A 24,447-nucleotide genomic window follows, 5' to 3' on the forward strand; every position below is an offset into this window, starting at 1 on the left:
CTGTGTGGACAGATTCAACAGAAGAGTTCTGTACTTGAAATAATCCGCATGTTATCTTGGCAGAGTTTGATCTGTGTTAGCTGATTCAGACATGCAAGTCGGTGCTGCAGTTGTCAGCTGCTGAACATGTGGGAAGGGGTGTGGCTCAGACCTAGAGCAATAAGTTTTGCATGCAGGAGGTCCTTGTTTCCCTCTCTGACATCTTCAGGTAGAGCTGGAAGGAACTGATACTGAGTTGGATGGGCCAGTATTAATGCAGCTTCCAGTCCAAAAGCAGAGGACATGACAGAGTGAATGCTCAATATTACCTTACAATGGTGACCAAGGATGCCATATGCACATCACCGCCAGCAGGGTTCATTGATGATTTACAGGTGACATCATAATTGCATCCCTGCTGAGTGAGCTTATCTGTTCTTAGTACTATAGAGGAAGTACTGTGGGAGGAAGAAGTGTGTAGGATCTGGGAACAGAGGATACAAAGGAGGTAGACAGAGAAAGCAAGGAAGGATGGAACTGAATGGCCTGAGGTGTAACAGCCCATGGATTTTCCCCAGGTATGACATGTTATTTTATAAGAATTAAAAAGGGAGTGGCGAATTTAATAGAATGCTAAACTTGACATAACATACTTCAAGCCATAAGCTTTCTTTCAGTTCATAAGCCTGAACTGAACCTGCAGCTGACACGCCTCATTTGAAAGCCGAACTACATTTTCCGGCAATAAAGTGGTCTGACTTTGCTCTATCAAGCCTGCTTTCTCAAGTGGAAAATATCAACAAGCCCTCAAGCTCAGTAATTTAGTGGAACTCCTTGAAGTGCTTACATTGTGCAGCAGGTGTGGTATGGTTGTGTGGAGTTATTGCATTGGGGAAAGAGATTCGTTGCCCCTGCTCTCACATTTCCTCAGTTAGGCTTGGGAAGCTGAGAAACGGCATCTGTGTGATGACTTCTTCATGGCGCTGCTATAATGTGTATGGGTGGAACTGACTTTTATCTTTGCTAGGTAAAGTTTCTCTGCCAGAGTTTCCATGACATTCTCTTTCGGCTGGCAGCAACAGCTACTGGCATGGAAACTTTCCTTTTGAAGAACAAGATCAACCATGGGATCAAATGCAGTGTGCTGCATAGTCATCACCTAGAGAATCTACCTAGTCTCTCCGTGTGATAAGAAATAACATACCCATATGAAAGTTCCTATGTGAAGGAGCAGTTTCCCAGTACTACATTCTGGAGATGTCCTGTGAAACAGGAGCAGAAGCATTGGAAAATTAAGGTACCTCCTACCCACCCATATTCAGTCTCTGCAAATACTCCAGAAGGATACAATGGTGGATGGTATCAATGGACCTTCCACCCACTCATTTGGCAAGCAGAAGGAAGAAGTCTGAGCTGGCAGGAGACCAGTAGGACCAGCAGAAGTGAGTAGAGGATAGCCTCCACTTAGTCCAACACACCACCCCACAGCCCAGCATAATCAGGGGGTTGGATTGCAATCTGAAGCAGCTTCCATCCTAAACCTGAGCCAGAAGCCATATTGAAATGGATATAAGTAATCTGGTTCACTCAAGAGTACTGTGAGCTGATTATACTACTTTGGCTTTGAAAGAAAGCTTCCTTCTTTCATGTGAGCTTCCCTAGAAATAATTACTAGGGTGAGGAGTAGGGTGAGGCATCACTGTGGAGCCACCCTCCCAATGCCAGTGCCACCACTGCTCACCTAGATAGCACGTGGACGAGGCAGGGCAGTGGCAAGGTCAGGGCTGCGCTTCCGCTAATATGTCCATGCAGCTCCACCTCAGCGCCACCAAAGGTGCAGCAAAGTCAGTGTGGGGAGTACAGCTCCATGGCATTGTTCCACCATACCAGCCACTATTGGAAATGCTTATTGAAGACAATGAATTGATCTTTACCTTCAATTAAGCCATTTTGTAGTTTTTTTTTAAAAAAATGTTCAATTACGGCACCTTGAATTAATGTAAATTACCTTGAAATTAGATAAATAGATACCGCTTTATAGCAGGAAGGTAAACGGCGTTTCCGTGTGCTGTGCTGGTGCCGGCTCGCCAGAGCAGCTTCGTCACGCTGGCCATGTGACCTCTTAATCATGTGATCCTTTTAGATTTGTCAGCAGCCTTTGACATGGTTGATCATGATCTTCTGGACCACCGCCTCGCAGACGTGGGGATACAGGGCATAGCCCGTAACTGGTTGTGCTCTTTTATCTCTGGTCGGGGACAGAGGGTGGCACTAGGGAGGGAAATGTCGTCGCGCCACTCCTTGGTGTGTGGAGTGCCGCAGGGCGCAATTCTCTCCCCGATGCTTTTTAACATCTTTATGCGCCCCCTTGCCCAGATTATCCGGAGCTTTGGGCTGGGCTGTCACCAATATGCTGATGACACTCAGCTCTCTCTGCTGATGGATGGCCACACCGACTCGGCCCCAAACACATTGACCAGATGCTTGGAAGCTGTGGCTGGATGGTTTCGTGGGAGCCGATTGAAACTAAATCCTTCGAAGACAGAGGTCCTATGGCTAGGTCGGGATGGCATGGGGATGAGGGACCAACTCCCTTCTCTTGCGGGGGCCCAATTAGTGCCATTGCCTTCCGTTAAGAGTTTGGGTGTAATCCTTGACGCCTCCCTTTCCATGGAGGCGCAGGTTACAGCAACAGCCAAGGCGACATTTTTCCACCTTCGCCGCATCAAGCAGTTGGTCCCTTACCTTTCCCGCCCTGACTTGGCAACAGTGATCCATGCGACGGTCATCTCCAGGCTTGACTACTGTAATTCGCTCTACGCGGGGCTGCCCTTGAAGCTGTCCCAGAAACTCCAGCGGGTACAGAATGCTGCAGCGAGGCTCCTCACGGGGTCTCTGCCATGGGAGCATATTCACCCAGTGCTTTTCAAGCTGCACTGGCTCCCGGTGGAGTACAGGGTCAGATTTAAGGTGCTGCTTTTGACCTTTAAAGCCCTTCACGGCCTAGGACCCTCGTACCTCCGGGACCGCCTCTCCTGGTATGCCCCACGGAGAGCCTCAAGGTCCATAAATAACAACACCCTAGTGGTCCCGGGCCCTAAGGAAGTTAGATTGGCTTCGACCAGAGCCAGGGCCTTTTCAACTCTGGCTCCGGCCTGGTGGAACGCTCTGCCTCATGAGACCAGGGCCCTGCAGGATCTGATTTCTTTCCGCAGGGCCTGTAAGACAGAGTTGTTCCGCCTGGCCTTTGGCTTGGACCCAGTTTGATTCCCTCCCTCCGCCCCCCCTCTCTTTTTTCCCCTTCTTTTCCTTCTCCTCCTGCGATGAGGCTACATTTTAATATTTTAATGTTCCATTATTTTAATTGTTGTGTTTTATTTTTGTTTTTAAGTTTGTAATCATTCATCTTGTTTTTATTATTGCTTGTAAGCCGCTCTGAGCCCGGCCTTGGCTGGGGAGGGCGGGGTATAAATAAAAAATTATTATTATTATTATTATTAAGTGAGATGGGCATACAACCCTAGAGTCGGACACGACTGGCCCGTACGGGCAGGGGTACCTTTACCTTTACCTACCTTGAAATTACATACTTTGTTAAATTTGCCGTTGACAAACAAAGTGTATTTTATTGCAAAGGATAAGCAGGCCTAAGGAACTTGCGAGAGGCACAAGGTTTTTGATATAGAGGGATTGGCGCATGGCTTTTGGCATCTGAAGGTATGGATGACAGTGATTGAAATGAGTGTGTATAGATAAGATCTACCAAGATGAGGAGTACTTCTCTCACTAGAAGGATTCCAGAAAGAAAAAGAAAGAAAGCCATGAAGGTCATTCTGCATTTGAAGTACAAAGTGGGAAGTGCTGTCTTTTGTGGGATGAAAGGGGCCTACTAGATTCTCCCTCAGAGCACTGGCACATTAATTCCTCTGTTCCCATGTTTGATCTTTCCCTGTGCCTGTTTTAGCGGTGAGGATCTTAAAAAACAAATTTTCTATTCACAACACCCAGTATGCCACTATTCAATAAAGCCCTTTACTGAAATAAGCAGTAGGCAGGAATGAATTGATTATGTCAAGTATGCTATAGAATAATATAATAGGCTCTTCTGTACTAAAATTATCTGAATTCTCACTAGGGGCAAAGACTTTGTTAGCCTGTTCCCTTAAAAAAAAAATTTCTCAGAGCAAAGGGCACGGTGACTGTTTCTTTCATCACTCCTTGTGCATCTATCTCGTGTGGTGTGGGTAGAAGCTTTGTCAAAATGGATAACTTTCAGGTTGTGTTCTGGGGTTGGAGGAATTATGGAAGATCTACAGTGTCTTGGTGTCAACACTGTATTCATTTTGGCACCTTGTTAAACTCTCTTTATTTGTTCAGGAAATTCAAATTATTGTATTTTTTACTTATTTTTACTGGTTTTATTCCTCTCAATTTTAATGTTGTGCCAGAGCAGTCCTACCATTAGGCAGAGTGAGCATATCCTCCAAGTGTCCCTATTTTCCAGGAACAGTCCTGGAATTACAAAATCTATCCCAGCTTCTGATTTGATCCCGGAGTGTCAGGGTGTAATTTGGAGAGGAGACGCAACTTCAGGGATCACTATTCCTTCCCCAGTTTACTACTCTACAATCCCCTCCACCAAAATCCTGTTCTCTGTTACTTCCCCTTGAGGCATGTGCTTTCATTGCCAAGCCAGAGGAGTCTCAGGGGACAGATTTTTTTTCTGTTTTTTCATGAGCTGAGCTGGATAGGCAATTGGTTAGCAGAAGCTGTGATTTATTTTTCAGAAGGGAATGCTATGCTTTAACATTACAGTGGTACCTCGGGTTACATACGCTTCAGGTTACAGACTCGACTAACCCAGAAATAGAACCTCAGGTTAAGAGCTTTGCTTCAGGATGAGAACAGAAATCATGCTCCGGCGGCGCGGCAGCAGCAAGAGGCCTCATTAGCTAAAGTGGTGCTTCAGGTTAAGAACAGTTTCAGGTTAAGAACGGATCTCCGGAACGAATTAAGTTCCACTGTATTTTATGGGTGTGTTTATGTTTTGTGTTTGTTTTAAATACAACAGGGGTCCTCAGCCATTTTGAGGAACACGTGGATTTCTAAGATACAGTCACGGGCACTACAAAATATCAATTTTATGGAAGAAAAACCTGTGGTGCTCAGAATACCCATACTCCCCACTCCCAATAAAATAGACACAAAGAAAGCAGCTCTCAAAACAACAACAGGCAAGCTCCCCCTCCAGTAACAACCCCTTCAAAAAAATTTATCACCCCATGTAGTTGGGACCAAGGAGTTTATCTGAGGCTGCTGTACATGGTCCTGGGAATACTTCAGAATGAAAAGAAATAAGCAAAATTTCTAAAATTCGTAGTGTGCCGTATGAATAACACTGAAGCAAAAATGCTACTGAGGGCAATGCTCTTTCCAAATATAGTGCATTATTTAGCCTTCGGGTTGGTATATTTACTTTCTAGCTGATACTGTTACGGTCAGTTTTACACAGGGAGGGGAATTCTGTACCAGAATGTGACATAATCACAAATTATGTACCATGTACACGATACTGTATGTAATGTTTGCTGATAAAGATAAAGTTAACTTGGGCCCCAATACATTGCTTTAGCAGCTACCCACTCAGCTTTTTTAAAGCAACCCACAGAGGAAAATGAAATGTTTTGTCTTACAAAATAGTTATTTCAAATTATTTTTTGTGGCAGTTTAGAACTTGTTCTGCAGGATGGGACTCCAAAGATCCACTGGATACATTTGAGGCACATCCAATGCACATTTAAAACACAGGACTTTCCCCCCCAAAGTATTCTGGGAACTGGAGTTTGTTACGGGTGCTGGGAATTGTAGCACTGTCAGGGGAAACTACCATTCCCATGATTCTTTGGGGAAAGTCATAGAACCATATTTAAATGTGTGGTTCTGCCCTAAGGAAACCGTGTTTTTCTTTTTGTGCAGTGTGAAGTGGCTTCCTACACAGTTTTGCTCCGTTGGTAGTACAGCCAGATGTGTGGCAAAGTCTAGAGATTATTTATACCACTCTTTGAGGATCAGGCCCTGCCTCCATCTGAACTGACTTCATTGCCATAAATGTACATTTCAACAGATCTAGAGCAAACATGGTTATCTCGCACTAATAATTCTTCCAGTGGGGAAAGTCATCCCAGCAAAGTGCCCCAGGCTTCCTATAAATTATTTTTTACTCAGTCTGTAGGTTAGATGTTTCCTTTCATGCAAACATCAAGAGATATTTGTAAAACAAGTCTGAAGTTTCCTACTAATGAAATATGGTGCTTAAGAAAGCAGGACTGTTTAATGAGTTTGTCTTTGTAAGATATATGCTGCCTTTTAGATCAGGGTATGATGAGAATAAAATAACTCGCATTAAGATCTGGAGATTTGCAGTATTTTTAAAAAATGTATAACAAATAAGAAAATTTGAAAGAAGCAGAAGAATTAGAGAAAATGTAGCATACTCTTGAAATTGCAAGTCTATTTTGCTCAGACTAAAATTTGCTACTACTGCCATAGCTGGGAGAGCAGGAAAGCAGCAGTGCCCCATCTTACAAATACCGCAATTGCTGTAAATTTATGTAAGTTTTAAAACCAATTTAATTTTCATGGCTTTCTACAAAAGCAATGGTGGGGATTGTAGTTTGCCCACTGCAATACAGCTTCCTGCCCAACAGCTGCTGAGCAGGGTAGTAACGGTGACTGGACCTAATGGTCAGGGGTCCCTTTACCTTTACCTTTACCTTTACTTACTTAAAGATGCCATAGTGTCTAGGTAGAGCAGTGCAGGAGATCACTGACTGTACTGTATGCAGTTTCCAGAAGCACTTCCTGTTACTTGGGTATATGTACAGTGACTTGCATGTATGGCTTGGGCATCTGATTGGTGGCTTGTGTACTAACCAATTCTGACAAATGGCAGCTTTTAAAACCATCAGGGATTACGGTAAATAGCATGCACTAGCCATTCACACTGAAATATGTCTCATGTTGTTTGAACTCACCTTTAGTCATTTAAAGGTGATAAAAGAACTGCATAAGCAAACAGTGTAATCGGGTACCCCTCAGAAGGAAATAATAAAATGGAAAGTAAACATGGAGCAAACTATAACATGAGTGAATATGTGTTCAGTACATTTCTATGATGAGCAGCAGGTGTGAACTGTGTTTCACTATGCTGGCTTTAGGCTAGATTGTGTACTCCTCACGACAGGAGTTATCCTTTGCTTATGTTATACAATATTACACCATACACCATACACACTTATCACACTAATTAATAATAGGTAGCCTAGCAATTCGAAAGCATGCCAAAAAAGTGCAAGTAGATAAATAGGTTCCACTCCGGTGGGAAGGTAAACGGTGTTTCCATGTGCTGCTCTGGTTTTGCTGTTCCGTTGTGCCAGAAGTGGCTTAGTCATGCTGGCCACATGACCGGGAAAAACTGTCTGCAGACAAATGCTAGCTCCCACAGCCTATAAAGCGAGATGAGCGCCGCAACCCCATAGTCGTCTGTGACTGGACTTAACTGCCAGGGGTCCTTTACCTTTAGCCTTCGCTTAAATAAATATCCACAATTTACTCAGATCATGTGTTCCCTGCAGAAGAGCTCTGTGTAACTCAGAAGCTTGCAGAATTTCACAAACAGTGTGTCTTATGTTAGCCTCACAGTTTACTCTTTTCTGGGGCCAGTGTGCCACAGCCACTACAGATAGGGCTGGGAGAGGCCCCTGACTGAAACTCTGAAGAGCCACTGCCAGGTAAGATAAACAATACTGGGACTAGGTGGACCAATATTTTGATTCTGTATAAGGCAGCTTCCTATGTTCCTATGGCCGCCCTACTACCTTCTTTGATTGCGCGCGCGCGCGCGCGCACACACACACACACACACACACACTGCAGAGTGGTCCTCCGTTAGGGAACACTTAGCAGCAGAGTCCCTTTGCACTCATTTCTTGCTTTTGGGCATCCCATAGGCATCTGGTTGGCCACTGGAAGCAGAATGCTGGACTAAAATAAGGCTTTGGTCTGATCCCTCAGGGCTCGTATGTTCATATCATGAAGCAATCTTCTAACAATTAGTTCCCATTGAGAGATAGCACCTGAATATCTCAGGCTATTAAGATTCCATTGCCAAGTCCAAGATTATGGCCAGGCATTACCTTAAGGCAAACCCACAGGGATAGTTCTATTAATAGAATTCTGATAACATAATAATATCCAGAGGCTGAGCCACGTTAGACTGTTGCACTAAAAACAATAAAGAGGCTTTTGACTCCTTAAAGGCTGAACTTTCTGGCATAAACTTCCCTAGACGACACAGCCAATCAGATCCACAATCAATCAGAAGTATATAAATGGTGGCAAGCTACAATAGCAGTGGTAAGCAGTGAGATCAGGGGAAAATGAAATGCAAGAATTACAGACAGTGACAATTGAATCAGAGGTAGAATGCATGCAAAACACAGAAAGTGACCCCTTAAGAAAGCGTGATTGCTTTGCTGATTTAGTTAACATTTATAGTGGAAAACTTGCTTCTCTGTTCAGGCCTAGATGAATAGTTTAACTTCTTGATTGATTGTGATTTTGCATTCTCACCCTGAAGTGTCCCTTTGAAATTCTTTTGCTCGAGTATGGCCACTTCATGTTCAGCAGCAGAGTGCCCAGGTAAATTGAAAAATGTTGTTCCACTGGCTTATGAATATTGCCATTTTCATGTCAAATTTGGATCCATTGGTTCTTTAGTGTGTAGATTGGTCTGTTTTTCCTGTGTACAACACAGAAGGACTTTGCTGACAGATGATGATATACATTACGCTTAAATACAGGAGTATATTTGCCTGCTTAATATATTGGGCATTCATATATGTTGTCTTTTTTTGTCATTTCAGCACCAGTTAAAGTCTTACAATAATTCAGGCTTTTGTTGTTTATCAGTCCCATAAATGAGTCCATGTGTGGCTCCAAACTATTTTTATAGATGGTAATTTTGAGGATTTGTCATGGTTTTTTTTATTTGTTCTTTTGATAGTATTAGAACTATTCAGATTTTAATTGCTTCTGCCTCTCTCTGGGTTCTTAGGATAAAGTGTACACTAAAATATAGTAGTACGAAGCTAAGTTGCAACCTGGCAGGCAAGGACCATCTTCTTGTTATGATCTTAATGTATGCTGCTGTGGGAGCCTTTTTGGCTGAAGAGTGAAAACCCTTCAAATATTTAAATTAAATAGATACAATAATGCAAACTATTTGTCTATCTACTAGAATTATCTATTCTGACTGGCAACCGGTTGTCTCCATGGCTCAGGGGTTTGACATCACTTATTGCTTGATATTTAACTAGAAATGTCAAGGATTAAACCAGGGACCCTCTGCATATTGTCCTGTTTCATGTGACACTGAAGCCAGCTGCCCCAAAGCCAATCACAGGGACAGTCAGAAAGGCCAGGCCAGGTCATGGTCCAAAGTCAAATTCCAGGGGAACACAAAAAAGGCCGGTTTCATGAAAAGTCAGTGGTCAATGCAACTTTCTCACTTTTGATTAGGTATCCTTTTAGTGTTCACTGTGAGTCTTCACATTAATTGTGCTCTTCATTTAGACTTCTTTCACTTTCCCAAAAATATTTCTTCAAATGAATATTTACTTCTGCAGCAGCTTTTGTGCCCCGAAAAGCCTGATCAAAGTTTATGCATGCTGTCTGTTTGGAGAGTAAAATGTCTCTGCAATTCTCTTTGTCTGCAGTTATTTTGGTATGCTTGATGGGGCATCAACACCCACACAACATCTCAGCAAAATGTGTATCATGTGCAGAGCTATTAGCCATGTATTAGTGCTTACCCATCTACCTTCCACTGCTCCTGGCCTGACTTTCCAGATGGTCAGGCTACTAATGTGCTGCATGTACATAGCTAGAATGCTCTGCTGACAAGCCAGGAGGGCATGCAAGATTAATATTGTTGGCTGCCTTCCACGGCTGTGCCAAGCAGGGCTGAGCTCAAGGGAGGAATCTCAATGGCTGTAATCAGGAGGACCAAACTGTCCACACTCTGGTTTTGCTCAAGAGTGTACATTCTTTAAAGATGCAAGAGGCATTAATTGAGTTCAGCTATCCATTCTAGCCAGGCAACAACAATTGGGGTGAGAAGCAGCACCAGTGCAGGGTGGGGCCTGGGGAGAGTTTTGAGGACCAGTAGAGATCCTCACATCTGAAGTTCCCCAGCCCTACTTTGGATGAACTTGTCTTTAGACAAATGAAGCCTTTAGCAGTGCATTCCTATCCACGTTTTCTCATAAATCTTACAGTGTCCAGTGGGGTTTACTCACTAGTAGACTGCAGCCTTGTGAATCGTACCTCAGTTTTCTTCACATTAAATTCCAAAAGCCATTTCTTCTATTGATTGATTGATTTTTACAATAATTTCTATACTGCTTTTCAATAGGAGGAGAGAGTGATCTGTCACTTGAATCCTGCTTGCAAGCTTTCCACAGGCATCTGATTGGCCACTGTGAGAAGAGGGGGCTGGACTAGGTGGGCCATTGGCCTGATCCATCAGGCTCCTCTTACGTTCTTAATATAAATTCACAAAGTCCAGAATACAATAGAAGCCTGATCAGCAAACGGTAGAGTTTTCATTCAGTGTGGTGTAGTGGTTAAGAGCAGTGGACTCGTACTCTGGTGAACCAGGTTCGATTCCCTGCTCCTCCACATGCAGCTGCTGGGTGACCTTGGGCCAGTCACACTTCTCTGAAGTCTCTCAGCCTCACTCACCTCACAGAGTGTTTGTTGTGGGGGAGGAAGGGAAAGGAGAATGTTAGCCGCTTTGAGACTACTTAGGGTGCTGATAAAGCGGGATATCAAATTCAAACTCTTCTTCTTTTTGCACATTAACGTTCAAGACAAATCCATCCTTCAAGGTTGAGCAAGAAGAGTAATTTAAACCAATACTTTAGGAGTTCCTCAAAAGTTTATGTGTCTATGACACTTGCATAGCCTGAGGCTGTTGTACCACTCATAAAAGTGCACCACGTAGGCAGCTGAAGAATCCACAGAACAGATCTGTGATGGACTAAGGTGGCTTTTGAATTCCCAAGATGAGGGCTCTCTACAGAGAATGCCATGTCCCCAGCTGACTACCTTGCTATCAAATAAGTATTTGCAAAACATGGAATGTGAATTATGCAAAGTACTTCTGTTCCTTCAATGCTATGGTCGTACCAATATATCTACTACTAGTGCTTGGTGAAGTGAGGGTGTTGAAAAAATCTGAAAAATAAATATTTCAGTGGTGATATTCATTAGAATATTCTATCTTGATTCTATAAACTGCCCTGGAAGCTCCACTGAAGGGCAATTGTAATATTAGATGAACCAGACAGTAGTATTTATATTTAAAAATCATTTTAGTTGAATTTTTATTATTTTTGTACACCGCTTTGTAAACGTGCATTGGAAAGCAGCATAGACATATTTCAAATGGATGGGCAAAAAATAATTTTTGAATTGAATACAAAGAAAGCTAAAAAAGGAATAAAAAACTGTTTGGAATTTGTAGGAAATGATTATTTGCTCCCTATTTAAAATTGTCTACTGGTGTCAGCCCTCTTAAAGTGATAGGGACGTGTAGCAGTGATACACTCCTGAACATGACTCTCATTGTGGGACGGGGAATAGCAAATTTACATTACTGTTTGTATAAGTCTAACCTCCCAGATACATGTACATTCATACAATTTGTTCAGCCTCAGTCTTACAAATATATGTTCTGCATTGGCCCCAAATCTCTGTGTCTGTTTTCAATGAAGGCCCACCACAACGTAGCACATCTGATCCAGTAGATCCATGTCTACATTAGCCCCTGCTTTCTGTCGCTGTGCCACTTTGCTTATTCCTTCCTCCACAGTGTTGCCTTTGCTTTTCAGCACTATTGAGATTATCCAGAAGTTGCCACTGCCAGTCTGTGCTGCACTCTTGCCCTGAGCTTTTTCAGGGCCACGCAGGATCTAGACCCGAAAAAATCACTTGGGAGTGGGGACGAGAGTGAAGTGCAGGTCACGGGACTCGCCTGGGAGTGCATTCTGATTGACGCATGTCTCATTTTGGGATGTATCTCAATTCACTTGGGGAAGTCCTAGTTTTGTGCATACTGAAGATGAGCCTTTCTCACCTAGGAGACCACCCCCCCCCCCAATTTTTTTTTGGCTTCCATCACACAAATGCTTGAATCTTTTGCTTGAGCCATTTGAAAGGGCCTATGGTTTGACCCCAGTTTAGGAAGGATCCTAGTAAGGAAGAACATTTTTAAACAAATGATACGGCCCTCATGAGGTAATAATGGATCACAGCAGGATCTGCCTGGCAAACCACACAATCTGAAAAAAGCAGCTTTGCTTTCAGTCACAGTACGGACTTAGTGGCAAAAGAAGACATTACAACACACCAGCGAAACAAAACACAAACAGGTCCTACCACTTCTAAGGCCAACTGGGCAAGAGCCCCAGAGCATGAATGTTCCAGAAGAATAAAAGGGGATTTTCTCTTTGTGAAGAGTCCAGACAACTCTCACATTCCATTAGCAAATGGAATCTCTAGGATGAAACTTACATGTAATTCTTAGCTAAAACATGACTTTCACAAGCAAACCAAGTCAAATGGAGCAGCTGGGTAATTTCCAGGATTTGGGTGACTTTCATTTCTTTAAAGGTTTAAATCCTTCAAGATGGCCCCAATGCATGTAGTATTTTCAGATGCAATCCTAAAGGCTCTCTCACATCCGACATCCTACCAGGCTCTTGCCCAGTACCTGCTTTTCCGTCTATCCCAGTGCCTGATGGGCAGAGGCTCCTCAAGATCTCAGACAAAGAAAGAGGTCTTTCACATCGCCTGCTGGATATTTTTTCACAGGAGATTCCAGGGATTGCAAACCCTTTATCTATATGCAGCTGTGTACTATAGTGCTGTGGCCACTCTCCTTGTTCCACATGGGGACACTGCAGCGGCAAGGCCAAGTCTTGCATTGGGTGGCTTAATTTTCATGAAAAGGGGTTCCTGCAAGAGCATGGGGAGGGTACAATGAGTTCCCCTGCACAGATCATGCAGAGAAGCAGCCCGTGGTCAGAAACACACACTCCAGGGAGCCTTTTACATTATAGAATTTCTCCCGCAACACCCCCGCCAAAACGGGTATTTTGCAGGTTCTATTTGGAAGTGAAAAGCAGCCGCTTGTTCAGCAATTGCATATACCGTTTAAAAAGGTAGCAAAAAATAATAATAAAACAGGTGCTTCCCAAAGCAGCTCTTGGGTACAGTTATTTAATTATTAACACAGTTGCATTGCTAGAGTGGGGGTTGCAGAGGTGTTTTTTAAAGCACCCTTCAGACTTTGCCCTTAAGCCTTTAGCAAGCCAAAGTAAACACAGGTTCTGCTGTTTGGATGCTATCATCAGGTCCTGTTTGATGACTGTGCTCACTAGCAGTGCTAATGCATTCTCTCTTTTCCCTCACCACCACCGAGTCCCTGGGAACACGTGTCCCTCCGTGTATCTCTGAACCCCAAGTTGCTGGGAATCACAAGTGGAGAGAGCACTGTGGCACTCAGGTCCGGCTTGCAGGCTTCTCATAGACATGAGGTTGGTCACTGTGTGAACAGGACGTTGGATGAAATGGTCCTTTGGTCTGATTCAGCAGAGATCTTCCTATGCTGCTTGCCTGCATTGGCAAGTGCTATGGAAGGCAGACGTTTTCTGAATGCCTCAGCTACTACATATTTAACTCAGATGGCGATTTTACACACATTTACAGTGGTAGCTTGGGTTAAGTACTTAATTCTTTCTGGAGGTCCGTTCTTAACCTGAAACTGTTCTTAACCTGAAGCACCACTTTAGCTAATGGGGCCTCCTGCTGCTGCTGCGCGGCTGGAGTATGATTTCTGTTCTCATCCTGAAGCAAAGTTCTTAACCTGAAGCACTATTTCTGGATTAGCAGAGTCTGTAACCTGAAGCATATGTAACATGAAGCGTATGTAACCTGAGGTACCACTGTACTTGGAAGTAAGCCCTATTAAGGGACGCGGGTGGTGCTGTGGGTTAAACCACAGAGCCTAGGACTTGCCGATCAGAAGGTCAGTGGTTTGAATCCCCGTGACGGGGTGAGCTCCCGTTGCTCGTTCCCCGCTCCTGCCAACCTAGCAGTTTGAAAGCACATCAAAGTGCAAGTAGATAAATAGGTACCGCTCCAGCAGGAAGGTAAACGGCGTTTCCGTGCGCTGCTCTGGTTTGCCAGAAGTGGCTTAGTCATGCTGGCCACATGAACCAGAAGCTGTACACCAGCTCCCTTGGCCAATAAAGCGAGATGAGTGTCACAACCCCAGAGTTGGCCACGACTGGACGTAATGGTCAGGCGTCCCTTTACCTTTACCTTTAAGCCCTATTAAACATGGTAGAACATCCAAGTAAACGTGAACAAGATCAGCATTCTCATGTTGACTTTAGAAAGTTTAGAGTGTTCAGTGATTTTACAGAACGGTGCTAAATTAGGTATGAAGGCCCATTTGTTACTTTCAAGAACAATGTAAAGTGTAATTAACTCATTTATCCTGTGTTGTTTATTTATTTAGGACGTTCCCATGCTACCCTTCAGTAGAAACTCTCAGGTTGGTGTAAAATAATACAGTGGAAACAAGTAAATGTGTAAAACATTAGAAAAGTAAAACAGCAGAAGTAGCTATTAAAATTAATTGTTATTTATGAAGGGCACAGTCCATTGCAATGTTCTGCACAAGCATCATTAAAATTAATAGAAGTTTCAGTTAATAGAAGAGAGCATGATGGATTGTGCCATTTAAGTCACATGAGTAACAATTGCTTTCCGTAAAATGAAAATACAACCACCCCTAAATACCTAGGACTAGAATTTCTGCAACAGGTCATTAAAATTATATATTTCAGCACTAAATTTATTGACAGGAATAAGAAACTTAGGATGAGGACATCTCTCCCCATGAAAGTGGGAAGTGTGAGATGAAAGAGCTGAACATCTGTAATGTTGGCATTTTCATTTTCACATTTTGTGTGAACTCTTTTTATCCTCTGCTGAAGTATTCTCTGTTGGCACTTAATTACTGCCAGGTATAATAATGACAGTGTTGTTTTGTTGGTGGCACACGCATAAAATAAAATAAAATAAGAATGATTGTGCTTGTACTTAAGAAATTTAAGATTACTGGGGCAAATAACTGTTTTTCTTCAAATACTGATGCAACCAACCTTACTTAAAGCTGCACAAAGAAGTCTGGGAGGAACAGGTTTGGCTCCCTTTGTTGCCCAGAAAATGCTAGGAGCAAACCTTCCTGGCAGCAGGTTATCAAGTTACAAGCATTACATCATCAGAATATGTTCTCATTTGCAGAACTGTGGCCTGAAGCCATTTCACAGTTGGTTGCTGAGTGGTGCAAAGTTGTGCCCGTATAGCAGTTAACTCTTTCATGGGATATGATCCAGAAGAGCTGGTGTTAAGCCATAATAGGAGGAAGTGAACCACAGGGGGGGGGGGGGGACAACACACTTTAAAGGGAGCTTGTTTGTTCTTGAGGTGTGTAAACTTTGGTAGGCAATTGCCTTCTTCATTGGATTCATGCCATGGAAAAGGGAGTGTTAACACATTAAGTTAAATAAATCACAAACTAAAACGGAATGCATATGCCTCAATCCTCTGCTGAAGTGAGGCTACCTTCTTTCCAAAAGCAGAAATTGCAGGGTTTCTACTCAGACACATGTGATTTGAGCTGCAGGTTCCTGCAGTGTTCCATTCTTTTTAACATTTAAATGTGAAATGCCCTCCTATGAGAGATACGCCTGGCACCGATATTGTAGTATTTCTGGTACCAGGTTAAAACTCTTTAAAAATTTGCCCAGACACTTTCAATTATGGGATTCTTTTACCTTGTTGAATAGTTTAATCTTCTCAGTTTTATTGCTGTATTTCGTACTGTATTTGTAGAGTTAAAGTCACGGCAGAACAGTTGCCATGGGCACAATACCACCTCACTGCTGCCCACTCCTCCAGCCACAACACTGCTTCCATTTCCTCTGTGGATTCCACATAGGGGACATTGGTGTCTCTTCCTGCCTCTTTCCCTGCTCTGTGTGTGAGGTCTCACCTACCCACCCATGTGCCAATAGCAGGCTTTTATAAGATGCGGGGTGGAAGGGCAAGAGAGGACATGTGTCCACCTGTTGACCACTGCAGTGAGGAGCTTCCTGGCATGGAGGGGGCCTCATGCTGAATGTAGGATTGGGCTTTGAATGCCAGTTGTCAGAGACTGGCAGGGCTTTGATGTGTGTGGCGGAGGCAAGGGACCCAGGGAGTGACCCAGGAGAAGGGTCCAGTAATTTATGGGGTTTGATGCAGGAGCCAATGCAGGTAGGAGAGTCAGGGCAGTCCCAGGTGGAGGATGTGGTGGAAGAAGGAGAGTTGGTTCAAGTGAGGGACAGGTCAGTAAATTTCCCACCTTCTACTGCCCCACTGTCTCCTAGAACCAGGAGGAGCTTGAAAAGAGAAGTCTTAAGTTTTGGGTATGCAACCCATCAGAGGATGGTATAAAAGCCAGAGGAGGTGAGGGACCCTCTGCCGCTGCAACTGCTCCATAGGGCCCAGACCTGTGGATGGATGCCTAGAGGTTAGAAGCACTTTGTTAATCTGAAGCACTGTGGAAGCTGCTGTGTTTCTCTTGCCAATAAAGAGTTAACTATCTGATGTGTGACTTCCTTATCTGGGACTAGCTGGGGTACCAGTGGACCAATTACCTACGTATTGGGAAGTGTTAATAATAATAATAATAATAATAATAATAATAATAATAATAATAATTTATACCCCACCCATCTGGCTGGGTTTCCCCAGCCCACTGCAGAGAGACACAGATATTTGGACTTTATGCAGCCTGTAGGATCTATAAGGCAACATTATTTAGAAGATTTATAAGGCAGAATTCATACATTCTCAAGACTTTATGTGGGTTTGTGTCTGATAAATATTCCCATTAATTTCTATATCTATGATTCACCAAGCACTTAGCATATGTTTAAATCCCATCCACTTCAAACTACATGGTAAAATGTTTTTGATTAATCCAGTTCTAAGTGTACAGTTTGGATTGATGAAACCATTGTTCAGATATTAGAGGCATTGGCCACAATCCAAATAAGCATCCCCATGCCTGCAAGACAGTCTTCCTCTTTGCTGGCAACAAAATGGGAAAGAGCCCTGGGGGCTCCCAGAGCACCATTTGGGAAAGCCAGCATGGAAGCATAGGGGGATCTGGATTGCAGCCATTACCTTTTAATTGCATTCATGTATCCCCACTCTTTTTTCATACTCAGTGCTAGTGTTGTCTTGGTCTGGCTGTCTATACATCATTCTTTTCTCCTTGGCTTTTCTCTTTGGCTATTAGTGATGTGGGATTTATATTTGCTTTGACCTGATAAAATGTTAATTATAGTTCTGATGCACTTGTTGAAAAGGTATAGAAACCATATGAGAATTAATCCACTATGCTAATATAACCATTAAAAAAAAAGAGCTAGGAGTAGCCAGGAAATCTTCCACTTGTTTTGTTCCTTAATGCAATAGAGCCTAAGAAACACCACCAGCCATGTTCTGTGAGCTTTGACCAAATAGGTTGCTTGCTTGAATTCATGACAATGCAAATAAGACTGTCCATTTAGGTCTACCTTTCCTATTTGGACATGCTTCTTTGGGCAGCTGCTTATAAGCACTAGCTGGTGTATTTAAAAAATGTTTAGGGGTTTTATTAAACCAAAGCCCCATTAATTTCAGTGCTAAGATTAAGCACATAAAAGTGTTTTACTCATGACATATACAATTTTCAATCTTGGTTTAGTTTAGTTTATTAGTCAACCGAAAAGGTTTAAACTTTCAAGAAACATTAACAACTTGGCACAAAACGTAATATAAAATAACAAGAAATCATAGGACAGACCATCATTCTGGCCATCAGTCATTTGAACCTCCATAAAAGTGTTTGAGCCTGGTAGTGAATCTAAACACAGTAAGGACATTGTAATCAGAAAGTAATAACTTAATTGCCTGAGTGTCATCAACTCCCCTGACCTGAGTTTAGCAACCCCTCAAGCATGTTTTTTAATTGGCAGTGGCACAGAACCATACAGCCTGTAGGCATGTGCTGCTTTTGCAGTTCACTTTTCTCCCGCCCTTCTATTAACTAGGCAAAATGTGAAAGTGGGGAAAGTTTGACATGGTTGCACTGTGAATGTTGTTTGTATTTACTATGGTTTTTGGCCCAAAGGCCCCCAAAGCAATGCCCAATATTCAATAAGAACAACATAGAAGGATGGCGCTTGTAATATTTTTGGCCTCTTGGGATTTTATAAGAATTGATTCGGTCCTGCAAGTACTCAAGATATGTTAAATCTTATATTTAAATACTGAATGTATTCTAACTTATTGCAATATGTTTATAAGATAAAGTTTTTCTATTTAAAAAGGAATTAGATTCAGTCCTGCAAGCTGTAAATTTTAGAACATATAGATATACGTACAAACATCTTTCCTCACCAGATTTCATGAAAGGTTTCCACAACTGGTCAGTAGATTCTTACTGATATTTTATTATTTGGTTATCACATGAGTGAAGCCAGGATTTTTGTTGGGAGAGGAGGCAGGCCTTTTGGTAGGATGGAGGCAGAACCTCAGTTAGCTATGTATTTTTATTGATGTTTATTGATGGAGAGGCAGCTGCCCCTCCCTGCCCCCCTTGGCTATGCCCATAGGTGCTCATAAGAAGAAAGTAAACATCCACAAGTACAATATTTTGGTTGAAACCTGCTCTAGATAAGCAAAACTAACATTGAGCGCATTCCCGGTATGTATTTTTCACTAGGAATGGTATGTTAAGCAGACCTAGTAGTATCTTATAAAATACGAGTCAGAGGAGTTGCATTTGTTGTCTCACTTGGGCTATGTACACTTTAGTGGCTCAAAACGCAGTGAGGTTGTCCTCTCTCACCTGCTGCATTTCAACTCACATTCTTGCATTGCTGAACAAACCAGGGAGACGGTGGGGATATATTCACTCGAAACCTAATTTGTTTCCCTACACCAAACTCCAATTCACTGAAGTTCTAATCTGCGCATGCACTGTAATTTGCACCTGTGCAATGACTGCCTGAAATAAATTCATGGAACAGGCTGAGTTGCAAAGAAGCAGCTCCTGATTCATAAGTTGATCTTTTAACCACTAGCTACACCAGTTCCTGGGGATGTGGGTGGTGCTGTGGTCTAAACCACAGAGCATAGGGCTTGCCGATCAGAAGGTCGGTGGTTTGAATCCCCGTGACGGGGTGAGCTCCCGTTGTTCGGTCCCAGCTCCTGCTCACCTAGCAGTTTGAAAGCGCGTCAAGTGCAAGTAGATAAGTAGGTACCTGGCTCTGGCAGGAAGGTAAACGGCATTTCCGTGCACTGCTCTGGTTCACCAGAAGCGGCTTAGTCATGCTGTCCACATGACCCGGAAGCTGTCTGCGGACAAACGCTGGCTCCCTTGGCCTATAGAGCGAGATGAGCTCCACAACCCCAGAGTCATCCGCGTCTGGATCTAATGGTCAGGGGTACCTTTACCTTTACCTTACACTAGTTCCTAGTCTTTTTCCTTGACCTCAATGGAACTCAAAACTGTTTAACTGCTTAGATCATGCCTACCTAATAAATGGTGGACTAAAGGAAGATTATGAAGTTGTTATAATGATACTAGCATACCACTTGAAATATTTAAAGAGCTTCACATACATTATCTTAAAAATTATTGTTACAACTCTGCAAGGTAGGCCTATATTATCCCCATATTGCGGATGGAAGGGGTAGATAGGGTCTGAGAGATAGTGGCTTTCCTACCACTGTCTAATGCCCACATAATAAAGAGAGATTCCAGACTCACAGCTCACACTTTTACCACCTACACCACCTTTCAACAACTGATTCTACCTGCAGTGACCACCAGCATGTAATTACACCCATTCACATCATCAAACACACTTGACAGCTTTTACAAAGGCACATGGCTTTAATCCGAATCTGAAAGTGATCTAGCAGCAGTATAATTTTAGCCCTTCATTCCTTGGAAATGCTCACATATCTGCATGACAGATGGATGCGTCAAACAGGAGCTGGCAACTTTTCTTCAAATACTTACATTTGGTGAGAGGAAGGCTTAATTGAGAGAGAAAAAGGAAATGGTTATTGCAGGGTGGACAGAATGTTCTGACTAGCTGAGATGCTTAGCAGCACAAATGAGTATCCAGAATGAACTGCAGAGATTTGCATCATTTGTGCTTTATGCCTCTGATGGCACCCTACCTGTACCCCAGTGTTTCCTGAGGGTGTGCCGCACAAGTGCCAGATGTATGTCACGCAAAAAATAATGCGCTTCGTATTTGAATCATCTTTATAGGTGACTGCACATTGTAATGCAAGTAGATTCTGTGCCCATAAGGTGCCTCAATGCATGCCAGGAAAATCCTGTGCAGCGTGGAGGCTTCAGTCTGCCCATATATGGGCTGAAACATCATCCCATATGAATATGCCAGGATTCTTCATGTTCAGCCCAGCCCCAGCCCAAGTAACTAGAAAATCCCAGAAGCAGGGGTCTTGCTAGGTACCATAAAGTTCCTATGGCACACATTTGCATATGCTAGTTTATATGAATAGATGTCTCTTCGTCACTTAAGATGGCTGGAGAATAAGGTTGTGCCAACAGTACACTTAGTGGTGTGCCCAATCACCTTATAAGGCAGTCTTTGCCAAAATGGAGAGGCCAAGGTTGGCAAAAGCTGCAGTAACCAAAGTAAACTATATTAAAAAATAAGTTTAAATGGAGAGAAGGTAGCAGAGAAGATGGGTCCCAGCAAAAGAAATATGAGCAGTGCTGTTTTTCTAGAAAAAGAGGTGCCGGAATTCACCATGAATGCCTATGTTGTTCCCTTATAACGGCAATGGTGCCCACCTGAGATGTGCCGGAACTGAGTTCTGGTGAGTTCCAGCTGAAAAAAAGTTCTGGATATGAGAATATGCAGGTTAGCAAACACCACCCCTTTCCCCCTCCCTCATGTTGAGTCAATACCTGGAGGGAAGGTGAGAACAGCTCTATAATGGGCATAAGAGTATGCTGTCCATTTTAATCCAGGAAAATGTACTCTTTTGTTGTTGTAAATGCTGTTGTATCCACCAGACATCCTGCTATTGAAAAGAAACTACCGGTAATCTGCTTGCTTTTTTTGCTCAAGGGAAAAAAGGTCCCATTATACATAAGAAAACATGGCACATATTTTTGTGTTGTCCATTTTTGAGACCTGTCCTCTCTGCATCCACAAGGATTCCATGGTTTGTTACACACTTGAAGTCATTTGTGGAGATTGGCAGAAATCTGTTAAACAAAATAGGGTTTAAGAATATTACCCTGAATGACTGAATTCATGTGGCACTATTCCAAAACTGAATTGACTGTTTTTAGCATCCAGCGTCATCACAAAAATTTGTGGGCACCACCCCACAATAGGTGCAGGAGATTGCCCTATTTAGGTTTGCAAATTATATTGCACTTGGGCCAAAGATGACTAAATTCTGAGGATGAATGTAAAGTGGTTAGGGACACAGTCTTCCTAAGCAGCTAAAAAAGTATGTATAAGATCACATTCTGATCTTCACGTTAACTAGTTGAGAAGAACAGCCGCATACATGCACACATATCCGCTTTCATACTTACATTCGCCAGCGTGGATTAGGAAAAAATACCACGCTATGGGGAATAAATCAAGCCACCCTCAGGAGGAACCTGTGGTGGGGGAAAGGATAAACCCACTTTTCATCTTGACTGTGAGTATAATGGTGATTTTGGAAAAGCACAGGCAACAAATTTGACTTTCTCTTTTAAATTTAAATCCAACACAAAGTGCCTTAAAGTGAAGAAAAAGGAAAAAGGCTATATTCCATCACAACATAGTTGTCAACTTTTCCCTTTTCTTGCGAGGAATCCTATTTGGAATAAAGGAATTTCCCTTAAAAAAGGGAAACGTTGACAGCTATGTATCACAATAACAACTGTTAACAGTTAACAATTACAAATGTTAACCTGCTTTATTTTGTATAAATGGGTTCCAAATTTCATTATACTTTCGCACAAACTTGATTTTCATGATTAAAACTTATTTCAGCATGACATTTTAAGAGTTATGTAATCTTATCCGAATCAGATGAATTTGGCTGATGAACTTGGTTTTATCTGCTGGTGCTTATTCTGTTTTCTTTTGTAGTCTGTTTCTAAAGTTGATACTTAGTGGGCTGTGTTCAAAGGTGGCTTTGCCTTCACAGAAAGCACTTCTACTTGCGCCATGTAGGCACCCAATTTTCACTGATACTTCTTACCTGCTGAACCCCGCTCCATGAAAAGCTCTTCCTGAGGGCAGGGAATCCCACTGAAACAATATAGGATATGGTGCAGTGGGCTTCTGTAGGCAGTAAGGGTGAGCAAAAAGTGCTTGAGTGGAAGCACTTTGCAGTAAGACAAAGCCACCACTGGATATGACCCAATATTTCTTAGTTTAAAATACAACACTTGTAGAGAGTGGGGAGAAGTGATTTTGGGCTGGCATGACCAGTTCAGCCGCACTGGGTGCCGGCCCCACATGACGTACCACAACAATGATGTAAAACAGAGAGCGAGAGGGGGGGAGGCGCCTGAATTTTAGTGCCGCTGAAATTTGAGAGCCCAAAGTTTCCCTGTGGGGAGGATTATTATTATTTCTTAGAACCTACCCTTCCCCTCATGAGTAAAATAAAAATTGGTAAGGTATTGACGTTGTTATAATTGTACTGGATGTTCTGCCAACTTCTGAGTTTTGGGTTGTGGTGGCCTATAAACAATACAATTGGTATTGGTATTCTGAAGGTGTGCCTGTAAAGAAAGGCAAAAATAATTAAAATAAAATATTTGGCATGATTCTGGAATTTGGGGAAGTATTGGCCTCTCCGATTCCCGGATAGGGATGTGGGGTTCTCTATGTCTATCTCCTCTGCCCCCTCATTATGCTGGGGCGGAGAAGAATGTGAAGACACCTCAGGATCCCTTGTCCCCACAGAAAATAATTGGGAGGGTTGGCATGGCCTAGCCTCCTGCAGTTCTCAGAATTGTGCCTTTTATTTCATTATGTTTTGCATGTAGCTACAGACTGCTACAGGCCGAGGCGTTCTTCCTTTCCATGCTGTTCATACAAAAAGAAGAAGGGGAGGGGAACCAAAACAACCTAGGGGTGGTTACTATGCCAACAAATTACGGGAACTGGGTCTATGATTCCTGAAGGAAAGAAGGCTGCAAGTCTTAAGATGGCAGAGGGAGGACAACAAAATTGAGAAGCGTGCTCGTTTCGTGCTTTCACACTCCGTTCCCAGTCCTGCCGCCGCCTACGGTGGAGCGAGGCGAGGGAGGCAGGACCGGGAGCGAAAGAGGGAGGAGAGGTCGGCTCCGAGGCCGCTGATTGGCGGAGGAGACTGGCTGCTGGAAACAGCGAGGTGCACTCCGTACTCAGAATCCATTTAAAAAGCTCCAGATACCGACTGCACTTCGCCCAGGCTTAGGAAGGGTAAATATTAGTCACAGGACCCGAAAGCTTAGCTGGTGGTTTAGGGCTTGCGGGGGAGAGGAGAGGCTGAAACAGTAACTTTTATTGATATGCTGCTGGGGAGGAAATAATTCGGGATCCGTTCCGTATTGCTGTGGGGAACTTGCAGGTGCCTGGGTTTTTCCCTGCCTTCTCCACAGACAGGTAAGAGAGGACTGTGGTGTTTGCCCACCTCTAACTTTTTTTTTCTTTTCTCCTGTTCTCTGGAAGTGTGTTGCAGCCGTTTAAAGGCGAAGTGGGCTCACGGTGCCACGAGTCGTGGTTTGAGTGTGGCGATCAAGCTGCATCAGCCGGGCGCTTTTGCACCCAAACGCGTAGAGCTTTTTAAAAGTTCTGTTGCAATAGTGTGCTTTTGCTGCTGCTGCATCTACAGCAGAGATGGATAAAAACTGAAAGCCCGAGGGCGCTCACTGGAAAGCAAGCCTTCGTGTGCTCGGTTAGCAGGGCTCGAGGGAAGGTGTGTTGTGCGGGTGCTGAATCTTTACAACAAACACAAGTTTTATTTAAAAAACAAACCAACAAACCGAAAACTGGAAAGAGGCTTTAAAGGACTGAAGCAGACTTAGCTTGCAATGGTGTATTCGGGTCCAGATGCTTAATTTTGATAATTGATGCAGTTTGAAATCTTCCAAAGTTCGGAATTTATGGATATACGAGGAATATGGATTTGTATGTATATCTGGGTGCCTGTGGCTACAATGCCATTACAGTACAGTACTCGCTTATTTGG

General features: G+C 43.1%; 1 protein-coding gene across 7 annotated transcripts in view; it reads left to right on the top strand.

Moving 5' to 3' along the window:
* The first annotated feature begins 405 nt into the window (after positions 1-405).
* The window catches only part of SPATA13 (spermatogenesis associated 13), a 106,463-nt gene continuing 82,421 nt past the window's right edge, over positions 406-24,447 (top strand). For 2 of the 7 annotated variants that reach the window (XM_083736111.1, XM_083736114.1), the window contains exon 1: positions 406-557. In XM_083736111.1, coding sequence (XP_083592237.1) covers positions 543-557 — 15 coding nt within the window. In that variant the 5' untranslated portion in view covers positions 406-542. Of the gene's footprint in view, positions 558-23,459; positions 23,862-24,447 lie in introns of those variants that run through there. The other 5 variants (XR_014563559.1, XM_083736112.1, XM_083736115.1 and 2 more) reach the window with 5 other exon arrangements.

This window comes from Podarcis gaigeae (genome assembly GCF_964106915.1).
Source record: "Podarcis gaigeae genome assembly, chromosome: 4".
Taxonomy (NCBI): domain Eukaryota; kingdom Metazoa; phylum Chordata; class Lepidosauria; order Squamata; family Lacertidae; genus Podarcis; species Podarcis gaigeae.